Source organism: Formica exsecta, unplaced genomic scaffold (genome assembly GCF_003651465.1).
Source record: "Formica exsecta isolate Colony F162 unplaced genomic scaffold, ASM365146v1 scaffold102, whole genome shotgun sequence".
NCBI classification, from domain to species: domain Eukaryota; kingdom Metazoa; phylum Arthropoda; class Insecta; order Hymenoptera; family Formicidae; genus Formica; species Formica exsecta.
In genome coordinates, this window is record NW_021848359.1 from 174,875 (window position 1) to 187,451 (window position 12,577).

General features: G+C 29.5%; 1 protein-coding gene across 1 annotated transcript in view; it reads right to left on the reverse strand.

The window, feature by feature from the left end:
• LOC115232850 (proteoglycan Cow-like) overlaps window positions 1-12,010 on the reverse strand; it is a gene marked incomplete at its 3' end in the record, with an annotated part of 164,822 nt that extends 152,812 nt beyond the window's left edge. Inside the window, exon 1 of the mRNA XM_029802983.1 lies at window positions 10,342-12,010. Coding sequence (XP_029658843.1) covers window positions 10,342-10,455 — 114 coding nt within the window. The remainder of the gene's footprint in view (window positions 1-10,341) is intronic.
• Between the last annotated feature and the right edge of the window lie 567 nt (window positions 12,011-12,577).

Genomic DNA, 12,577 nt, shown 5'->3' on the forward strand with positions numbered 1-12,577 from the left:
CTCTATTTTATCTCTAGAATACATGTTTCGCTAAATGAAGATTAAGTTAGCGGAACAATATATATATAGCAACAAAATTGTATATAACAATAATATAAGAATTTGTTGCTAATTTGTTGCTCTCAAAATATACAAGTTTCGAATTTGTTTCTTGCAATAATGCCGGAAAACTGCACAGCGTGTAAAGTTACTAGAGATTTGCGGTGTTATATGACGATTTACGAGAAAAAAAAGAAAGAAAACCTGATACTTATAAGACGGTAAAACTTAAGATTAAGGGCGACCTCACCGATTTCAATGATCTTGATATATGTTGTCAAGGACATAATTCTGAGTAACTTTTTCTTCTAATTTAATCGTCGCTCGTTGTTTACTACAAAGTTATGAACAATTAAAGATAGTGACTGACTGATGCATAGGACATAAAACTGCGCACATTTTCGCATAACGCGCGCGCACACACACACACACACGGGGGGGGGGCACCCCCGCGCGTGTGCTTCCTGTCCATGCATGTACTTTGGTATATTTCAAACTTTTTTTGTTAATAACTTTTTAATAAGCAACGAGAACTTAAGATTAAGGGCGACCTCACCGATTTCAATGATCTTGATATATGTTGTCAAGGACATAATTCTGAGTAACTTTTTCTTCTAATTTAATCGTCGCTCGTTGTTTACTACAAAGTTATGAACAATTAAAGATAGTGACTGACTGATGCTTGGGACATAAAACTGCACACATTTTCGCATGAATTATCAACTTTTACATCAAAAAACGAAAAGAAAATGATAGAGAATTATAATGAACTAAGTAGGTTTATATATTTCAGTCAGTATTATTCAGATATTTGATACATAGTTGCCATAATATTGAAAAAAGCTTCTATTCGTTTACAATAATTGTAACATCGACGAAATAAAAATTCTGCTAAATTCCCTACATAATGTCTTTTCGAATTCCATACCGTGAAATATTTGCACGTGTTTCACGCCAGCAACGTTCAATATTTTGTGTGTGTGCACCACTCTCGGGATCAACAAAATTCATTTTATGATTCACAGTTAAATGTATATAGCCTTTGTTGGTTAGACACTGATAAGATTTCCAACAATCTGATATAATTGTCGTTTCCGGTTTTATCCATTTCTTAATAACACTAAGTAATGTGCTAGCAGATCGATCAGGTACTGGCTAGATAAATAATCGTTTAGTTGATTTCTCAATTCCACCAAATATCCATTGCCCTTCTACGATTCGTCCTTTGTTGTACTTTCTTTTTCCTACTTTAGCCTCATCAATTTCAACTATTTCTTTATACAGGATAATAAGACAGATCAATTAGTATAAACAAAAAACAAATAATTGTTTTAAAAAAGATGAATTTTGATGCAGTTAAAAAATTATGTGCACCTCGAATTATGGAATTATTATCTAATATTCCAGATAGCCAAAGCACTAAACAATTTCTTATTTTAATTACACACATACTCAATTCTTTCTTAAATTAAAAATTGAAGAGCGCATATATTCCATGTGACATGCAACATTTTTTTTAAGATTATGGAGAAGATGGTTACAAGAAAATAACTACAGTATTCCGAGATAAGTTACAAGAATATGCAAAAAAAATAGTCGTGCCATTTAAAAAAGTGGAGTTGACCTTGAGATATCCGAAACGCCGCCACCCCGACGAACTGTGTTACCACTACCCGATGGCCCTTTTGAAACTATAAAACTTTTGTAGGAAAAAATTTTTCGTAACTGTTAAGATTATGGAGAAGATGGTTACAAGAAAATAACTACAGTATTGATAAAAATTTTATAACTTCTAATGCTGACACATGTAAAGAGTTAAATGCATATGGTTTATTAATATTAGTTGAAAAATTACAAGAAACTAATCAGTTTACACCTTGGTTATGTAGCTGTCAACCATGCGAAAAAGTTTTCAGACAAATAAAGTCCATGACGTCTACTTTCTCAACAATAGTTAATTTTAGTTTATTGAGTATGTGAGATGTTTAAATCGATTGCAAATTTTAAACGAAATAAGTACTGGCTTAAGTAAATTTAATTTATAATATTAATTTTAATTAAATCGCACAAATGATTACCAAGGTTTAATTTACTTTAGTAATACATATTCTTAATTTAAGAAGGTTTCAATTTCCACGAGAAGAAAATAATTGATTAGGAATTTCTTCTGGTATTTCAATTTTAAAATCTGTTGGAACTCCAGTTACAGAAAAAATTTTACATATTTTGGACACCGCTAAAAATGATGCACTAAATATTGCAATAGAATTAAAAATGAATATGAGTGAAGAAAAAATAAAGGAAAGTTTTGAAAGGATTAATATTCGACATTTAACTGACGAAGACGAAAGTGAAGAAAAAGAGGAAAATGGCAATGATATTATAAAACAACAAAATAATGAAGATATTGGATCTGCTAATCAAGATTTCGAAGAAGATCTGGAAAATCTACAAAATAATATCTTAATATTTAAAAATTAGACAGAATTAAATTCAACAGATTATACGACTAACTGCTGCACAGAAAATAATAAAGACTTATTTTTAGATGTAAATGTTAACGAAAAAAAATATGTTGTAAGAAAATCTTCACTTTGTTGTATCAAAATGAAAATAGGTTGTCTAGTGACAGATTATATCGAGTTCGTGGTATGAATGTCAGTATGAATGTTGCAAGTACGAATAAGAAATCAAGTGAAGAATTGAAGATAGAATGTGAAAAATATTACTGTGTTTATTATGACACAGGATGGTACATAGGAAGGATATTACATGCAGAACAAAACAAATGTAAAATTAAATTTTTATGTGCCAATTTAGACGAATTTAGATGGCCAAAGAAAAATGATATTCAAGAAGTTGATAAAAGATTTATAATGTATGGGCCAATATCTCTAAATGGTATAAATCCTTTTACAATTAATAAAAAAGTACGTACAAAGATCCAAAAAAATGTGAAAAATTAAAAAATAATTAATTATTATTTTATTTTATTCATTATATTCCCATGAAAATTTTAGATTTTAGTTTTATAATACGTAGTAATATAATATGTAGTAATGTACCAAATTTTTATTTTCATATGTTATATTATCTGTTACATGTTCGTTACATTATCTGTTATGTAAAATAAAAAGAATAATAAATTAATTTTATTTCTTTAGCTGATTTCATTGATACATTTTTTAAACTATTAACCAAACTATTTCCAATTTTTAATAAATTACTATTGGTGTATAATGCTTAAATAAATAAAATAAATATAATTTTAGAAAATATGTTTTAGAAAGATATACTGAGATAGTACTAGCAATATAAAAAAAAGTAATACATTAGAAATACTTTTTAATACTGCGGCAGTACCGGCAATATTGACAATAAAATAAAATTACTAGGAATAAACCATTACTAATAGTACGAAAACAATACAATGGCAATGCGAGCAATAAAATGTGTTGTACTGCCAGAAATGGTAATCACTGTACATTTTTTGAGTAGTCCCTCGGGTAATATGGAATAAATTTAATTCTTTAAGAGCAAGAACGATTATAGACAGAATAAAGAATAAAGAAGTGAACTAAAAATAAACTGGCTTTTAAACAAACAATATATTCCATAAATGTATTCTATATACAGTTCTTGCTGTGTTTTAACGGATCAAGTTATTTCATAAAGCTGCATCCATTACACTAGTTATCTTGCACACGTAAGAGCATATGCACTGATGATTTATTGATAATAAATAAATAATATTTTGATAAAAAGTAATATGAAGTGATTATCTGATCTAACTATCCACAAATACTATACATAAAAAAGTGTATATACATATATAACTTTACTTTTTTATATAAGTAAACTTCCTGCAATATTTAAATTAACTTAAAATTTTAAACTCTACATACATTTATTAAAATAATTTTAAACTACATACACACTTCTGCTTATTGCAAAATTTATTTATATACAATATTTCTTTATATATTTAATATTGTAAATAATATAATTTATTAATAGCATATTGAAAATAATAAAGAAAGATGTGAATTATTTCTTACTTTTAATAAGGAAGATATATACATATACATATATATATACATATACAGGGTGTCCGATAATTTTTGACACACCCGAAGTGTGAAGATACATTGGGTCAAACTGAGAAGGAAAGCCCTGTACCATTTTTCGATTTTCATAATAATTATTAACAAATTAATTAAAAAACATCGATCAATTCGCGCAAGTATAAGCGCGCAGCGAGAAGAGACAACCCAAAAGTAGGCGCGCGACAAAGTTCTGAGAGGAGCGCTCTACAAATGACAACAGTTACATACGATTGGTACATAACAATGGATTCTCGCGTCCTAACATATCAATGTTGCTCATATCAGGCCCTCTTTTCTCACCGCGCGATAATACTCACGCGAATTAGTCGATCTTTTTTAATTAATTTCTTATTAATTATTACGAAAATCGCAAAATGGTAGAGGACTTTTCTTTTCAGTTTCACCCAATCTACCTTCACACTTCGGGTGTGTCAAAAATTATCGGACACCCTGTATATATATATTGAGGGGCCACATGATAAAAATATGGACTTGACCTTGAGTGACCTTTTCAAGGTGAGGTCAATGTGATCGATGTTTTCTTAAATGGAAAACCCCATTTTTTATTCCATATTCTTGTAGCTTATCTCAAGAACACAAACTTTTCAAAACACTATAATAAAGTATTTTTTCATTAAGTACTTTTTGAGTTATTGGGGTCTCAATGAGATATTTGCCTGTTAAGATCTGACAGGTTTTGAGATATTTGCCTGTTAAGATTAAAAAGACTCATCCTGTATATACAGGCAAATATCTCAAAACCTGTAAGTTTTAGAAGGCAACTTTTTAGACAGAAGTTGTTTGGTTCTGAGGGGGAAAAGAGATAGGGATATTAGTTAGACCTTGGGTGGCATTGTTAAGGTAATATCAAGGTCACATTGAATTTTTTGAATTGAAACCTCTATTTTTTATTGCATATTCTTATAGCCCTTGTCGAGACCTTTTCAAAACTCTATAATAAAGTATGTTTTCATTAAGTACTTTTTGAGTTATTTTATATTTTATTCTGACATATTTTGATATAAAAAATAAAATATTTCGTAGAATATTTAGTTTTCGATAATCTTACCATAATACTTTTACGTACAGAATAATGAGACAAATAAATTAATGTAAGAGAAAACAAATAATTAGAAAAAAAATACATTATAAATAATTACATTTTTCTTGAAAACAATTATTTTTTTTATATCAATTGATTTGTGGTTTCTGTCATATTTTAAGTTAAAGTCGGTAATCAAGAAGGAAGACTCACTAAAACCCACATAAAGTTTGTACATATTAGTGGACTATGTCTAAATGCCATCGCCACACGTATATCGGTGATTTACAATATAATGATAATATAATATAATATCATTATATTGTAAATCACCGACGGATATACATGTGGCGATGGCGTTTAGACGTTGTCCATTAATTTGTACAAACTTTATGTGGGTTTTAGTGAGTCTTCCTTCTTGATTACTGACTAACTTAAAATTTGAACAACAAATATTGTGTATGTCAAATTTTAAAATACCAATGTAATCTTTATATATTTATATCTAGCTGAAGATGGATCAAAAAATGGTCCGAAACGTATTCTAATACACATTTATTGCTAAAATTTAAAAATAATGTTCGCGCACCAATATCCGCGCATTGGCTCTTATTTGCCAGTTTCCATTTAATTTCTTACATCATTTTTCTCATAGAGAAAAATGTTTCTTTAGATTTAATAAATTTTGTTGAAGTCAAAGAAATTTAATTATTGGAATAATCCAAACTAATGTTTAAACTAATAAATACGATTGTTTGACTTTCAAAAACGGATATATGTGTTTACTTTAAATAAAATATTTTTAAAAAAAATTCATTTTTTTTCTTTAACTTAAACGATTATATTATTCTTTCAAAGAATTTTATTGTTTTCTTTAAATAATATTCTTGGTTTATTTATAAAATTTATCATGTTGCTTTAAACTATGTAAACAAAGTCTAGAATAAGTTAGATAAAGATAGATTGCTTGTTAAACAGACTGCAACTTTTTAATCAAGTCTTTACGGCCTCTTAGAGCCATAGCATATAGAAAAACTTAACTTCACTTCGGACAATTTCGGTCCGAATAAGTAAAGATCGGATATTTATCTGTCCGATTTTCCAAAAATCAGTTCAATATCTGAATTCTCCTGTATGAAAGTCGTATCAGAAATTTAACTGATAGAAATAGTTGTTACAATGTCATTAATCGCATTTTACAAACTGTATAAACGTTCATGACAAAAACTGGAATACGAGTATAGATAATGAATAGTGTAATAACGGTAAGCATATAACGGTAAGCAAATGATATATTATTTGAAATAATAATTAATTTTGTAATATATTTCTTTCTTATAATTTATAACTTCAGAATAATACAAAAAGAAACAATAACACAAAATCTTGATTGTTATAACGTTATTCTAAAAATAGCATTTGTAATAAATTATGAAATTATTGCAGCTTTGTTGAACTTACTACAAATAAATATGTTAAAATAACATTGAAAAAATATTTGAAATAATGTTTTGAAAACATTTTTATGATACTCAAAAATACCATATTATAAAATAATGTGTTTAAGATATTTATAAAACATTATATTAGAATGTTACGAAAATTTATATAAAATTAATATTTCAAGATATTGTTAAGTATTTAATGTTTCTTGCTTACTGAATATATATACACTACCGCTCAAAAGTATTTGCCCACAATCAGTTTCGTGGATAATTTTTATATAAAAGCCTTAGCTGGCACTTTACCTATATTTTCTTTATGTACACATGCATCGTCGTTGTAAAAGGCTTTTTTTTGAAATAATATTTTGATTATCACTAATATACAGGGTGTCCGGTAAAGATTGTGCCAACGCTCGTAAGCGGCTAGAGCACAGTAAACTGAACAGAAAAGTCCTGTAACATTTTTTCATATAACGCTTAATAAAAGAGTTATTGTTGAGTAAAATCTGGTCAATTAGCGCCGATTTTTAGCCGGACGCACGTCGGTGAGCCGCCCGCCTGATAGTAAAATTAACATTCCGCTTTTCATTTTCGTTTTGTAACGCTATAATCAAAAACAAAGGCGGACACATAGATGAAAGAAAAATTTAGTTTTAAGCATTACTGTGCACACACCTTTTTGGTAATTAGATACGTAAACATAAATAAATACTTTTCATATGATTACTACATTGTTTTAATTTTTTGTAACATTTATAGAACGATTGTTTTAGATGGGCAAATACTTTTGAGCGACAGTGTATATATACAGGGTGTCCCACCAAAAGTGGCCACCCCCTTTTATCTTTTTAACTAAAAGAGATAGACCATAACAAATATATATCAAATTAAACAGTTCAAACTGAACTCTATTGTGAGCATAATGGTTGCTTCCAAAAGCTATATGTGTTAACGAATGAAAAGGTATGCATAATCTTTTTATAATAATGTGAATTTTTCGATATGAAAAAAGTAGTAGCGCTGTTTGAAACGAATACAACGATGTATGATATAATGTAAATATTTTACATATTATACGAGTTTTATCAACTTGAAATATTGCGGGCAACGTCTACCTTTTCATTTTCGGCCCTGCGATATGACCAACTTCGGATTGAATATTATGATCAAATGACAACATGAGATATGTCAATCTCTAATGCACGAGTCAGAAGTTGGCCACAACGCAGGGCAGAAAGTGAAAAAGTAGATGTCGCCCGCAATAGTTCAAGTCAATAAAACTCGTATAATATGTAAAATATTTATATTATATCATACATTGTTGTATTCGTTTCAAACATCGCTACAACTTTTATCATATCGAAATATTCACATTATTATAAAAAAATTATGCTTATCTTTCCGTTCGTTAACACAGATAATTTTTGGAAGCAACCACTATGCTCACAATAGAGTTCAGTTTGAACCATTTAATTTAATATATATTTATTATGGTCTGCAAATTATTTCATATTTCGTTTAAAGATGTTGTATTAAAAAAAGAATGATATAATGACTAAAAACTTATTCTTAAAAAAGAAAAATATAAAAGCGCCAAATACACGCGCCAGTTATGAAAAACGTAGATTATTGTAAAAAACTGTTTTACGAAATAATGTTATTTTGATCTGTAAAAAACAGTTATTTTAGTTTAGAAAAATTGTTATATTAAAAGTAAATTGTGTGCAAAATAGTTGTTTTAATTTTCTACAAACATAATGATATAAAAATTGCGCCAACTAAGAATAAAATCTTATTAAAAGTTAGTTTATATTTTTAAGTAGAAACAGTTTAACAAAAAACCTGTAGTTTAAAATAGGTATCTTAATTTCCTAAAAAAATAACAATATTAAAATTTAAAAATGCATTCAAATCTTAAACATTAAAAATTAACACAAAATAAAAAAAACAAAAGTTTTAATTAAAGAAACTTGGCGCTGCCAAGCTGAATAATATTGCTAATGAAATTGCAAAATATTGCTAATGAAACAGCTACATATTTTTTCTTAAAAACAATTATTTGTTTTCTTTGCATCAATTGATTCTCTCATTATTTTGTGCATAAAGGTAAGATAATCGAAAAGTAAATATTTTTTGAGATATTTCATAATTTATGTAAAATTATGTCATATTAAAGTATATAAAGTTCTCTCGTAAACTATTCAATTTTTAAAAATAAATTTATGACTGTATTTTTTGCGCATTATATTATTTCTCTTTTTCTTTCTGTCCTCCATACAATATTTAATGAAAAATTAAAATTGTTTATAAAATATTGAGTTATATATACAACTTGAAAATTTGATAACTGTTGAGAACTCTCCGTCTCAAGGCGATTTATCCATTCGCCTCTGTTTAAAAACCTTACTGCTTATATGTTCGCACTGCTTATATGTGCAATGATTCTTAAAATATTCTTGAATGTAATCGATTTGTAGTAAAGAAGAGTTTCTCATTTATTCTCATATATTGTGTGTGCATGTACGTATATACACATATATATAATATAATTAAGAATCGTTTTAATCAAGTAATAGACTATAAATATATAATATTATCTCTTATAACGTTTCTGGAAAGTTGCTGTAACATTTCTCATGAAATATTACGATTACGTATTCCTACAATGTGTCTATAATATTACTATCTTGCAACTTGCAAGATTGCAACATTGCTGCAATATAATTGAAAAGTTCTGTGTTGTATGAGATTTAGTAGAAATAACGAATAATATTATTAACATTATGCGTGTGCTAGAAAGGAAACAATTGAATCAATCACTAATAATTATTACTAAAATACGAATATGATAAAATAAATCTATAATGCATATCATAAATGTATAACATGTTCTGGATATTCATCTAAAGAAAAAATAATTGTGCTCTATTAAATATTTATACATTCTAATTATGGTTATTGACGCGCTTTTATTATGAAAAATGTTAAGAATCACAAGAGAAAGAGAGAGAGAGAGAGAGAGAGTGAGTGAGTGAATGAGTGAGTGAGTGAGTGAGTGAGTGAGTGAGCGAGTGAGTGAGGGAGCGAGTGAGTGAGCGAGCGAGTGAGCGAGCGAGCGAGTGAGCGAGTGAGTGAGTGAGTGAGTGAGTGAGGGAGGGAGGGAGGGAGGGAGTGAGTGAGGGAGGGAGTGAGGGAGTGAGTGAGTGAGAAGGAGAAGAGAAAGGAAGGGAGAATGGAGGGTGGCAAAAAGAAAGATATATGGAAAGAGAGAAAGAGGGAGAGAAAGACATCAGTTCGATACGCAAGAGAAACTAATAAATCATACTCTTGTAATTCGAAAAACCATGATTTTGAAGTAATTTGTAAAATGTCAAAAAATAGATGTTTTGCAACAATCCACAATGAAAAAACGCTATCCTGCGGAGATATTGCTATTATTATTTTACTGTTTTGTGTATGATGCTTTTGGTTTTTTATTCGCATTTCATCTGATAATGAAACTCATTATCTTATGGAGTACGAATAAATGGCGAATTAGGATTTTTCGATTAATAAATATTCAAGAGCAAAATATCTGTCATTACGTATTTCTTTTCTGCTGGATCAGAAAAAAGGGAACATTTTGTCAACTTATTGTTGACCATAATTCTTGCATGACAAGGAAGCAAAAGAGGGAACAAAGAATATCATATTATATTTTTCGACTCACCTCTTCAGCAAATTCAAAATCTCCATCAAATTTTCTTTTGCATTTCACTCCTATGATTAAAACCAGGAGTATCGTGGCTGTGAATATCCACGAAAATCGCATAGCTCCTACCATCGTTCTTCTTTTTTTTTTTTTTTATTCTTGAATGGTCACTTATTGCACCGGAAAACGCGCGCGCGCGCGAGATCAACACACCCGATTATACCACGCACGTAAGGAAAAAAAAAGAGAATACCGCGAGACGATTGTATCTGTATGTGGATGCAGCCGATGACAACGCGCACGCAAAACTTAAACTTGCCGTATATACGCCACACTCGACCTGAAATGAAAACACGCAGTTCGATAGCCGAACAAGTTGTGACTATGCGAAGTGAGGCGACACCACTGCTGCCGTTGCACTATTACTGGCGCGCGCACATTTATTGGTCGGATTCCAACAAACGATGCGTTCAGAACAGTGCTTGGGAAGCAAGAGAAGGGGACCGATAGCGCGTGCTAGGTATAGACCGAAGAGCCGCCATCTCACTGGCTGCTCGGATGTTTCCGCTGTTCACTGTATATCTGTTCGGCTGTCTTCGGCATGGTGGCGAGCAGGATTAGCGAGCGGGTGGTACACTGCACCAGTCAATACCTCTAGCTGCTTAGTTCACCTACCTATCTACCTGATGTAGCCCATCGCTTGACAGATAAAAAGAGAAAAAAGACTTGTACATACAGAATTAATTGGAGAAAAACACAAAAAAAATATCTAGATCCATTTCGAGAATTTCGTAACTAATCTTTCCATTCTTTTTATTTTTGTTACAATTATCGCATCGCTATCATAATTATTTTATGGATTTATATATACTTTTCTGAAATATAATATTAGATTATATTAGATAATATTAGATTACGTTCTGATATTTAGGGCCATTTCGACCAAACTCCGGTTAATTTAATAGTTGATTAATTTACAGGGAGACCAAAAGCAGAATTTTAAAATTTGTATTATATTATATACGAGAATTATATCGTTAGAAATTTTTATATTGGTCACTCTGTAAATTAATCAACGATTAAATTAATCAGAATTTGGTCAAAGTGGTCCTTATTAATTAATATGAAATATCAAGTCTGAGATATAGTTAATCATTATTTCAGATATTACAATAAATTCATTACAATATTTCAATCTCTTACAATATTGAAAAACATTGAACCGTTTTAGATATTCAACGGCCCGGATTTTGATAAGGTTCGGATATGTTCTAGCACATAGAAGATATAAAAAAAAACATGTATTTTTTTATAAGTGTGAATAACATCGAAACGGTTTCTGCGATGTCACAGAGTTAACTATGAAAACAGATATGACAGTACATAATTTTATATGAAGGCAGCAAAATATTTTTAAACATTAAAAATAAAGCCGAATATCCTCAACAAAAGCTACGCGAACATTCTTCATGAAATATTATAAGTTCATAAGTAGAATGCGCAACGAATAAATAATAGCATCTACATTTAAATCTATGCGGCAAAACTGAAGAAAAATAAGAAGTATATACAAATATATAAAAAATATTTTTCAAAAATGCATTAACTAAAAATAAAAAATTGCACACAATGTAAAATCAAATTTTTTTACATTATCATGTTTCGATATCCAATAAAGTGCAATTATTATATGTTATGCTTGAGTATATTTATACATATGTATTTTAATGATTGATTGTTTTAATGTAATTGTAGAAGCTATAAAATGTATTTGTAAAATGTACATTTTACAAATACATTATACAGGGTGACCCACGTAAAGTGTTACAAGCTAATAACTCTAAAAATATTTGTCAAATCAAAAAATTGTTCATGAGAAAGTTTCATGTTTTCGAGGGGCCTTTCTAACTACGTAAACATAAAATTGCCCCCGCTCCCCCTGTAAAAAGGGCGGGGGTAACTTTAAAATTTTAAAACGCGAAATCTCAGCCTTGCCATTCGTAAAATATAATCGCTTCCTGTTTAAAAACTGTTATATCCTCGACATTTTTGTATTAAAATTTTCGTTTTAAAATGTTCTAAGGAATCCACCATTAAGAGGAAGTACGGTAGTTTTAGGACACCCTGTATATACAGGGTGTCTCAAAGCACCTTTGACAACGCATGTAGAGCACAGTAAACTGAACAGAAAAGTCCTGTACCATTTTTTCCTATAACGCTTAATAAAGGAGTTATTATTGAGTAAAGTCTGGTC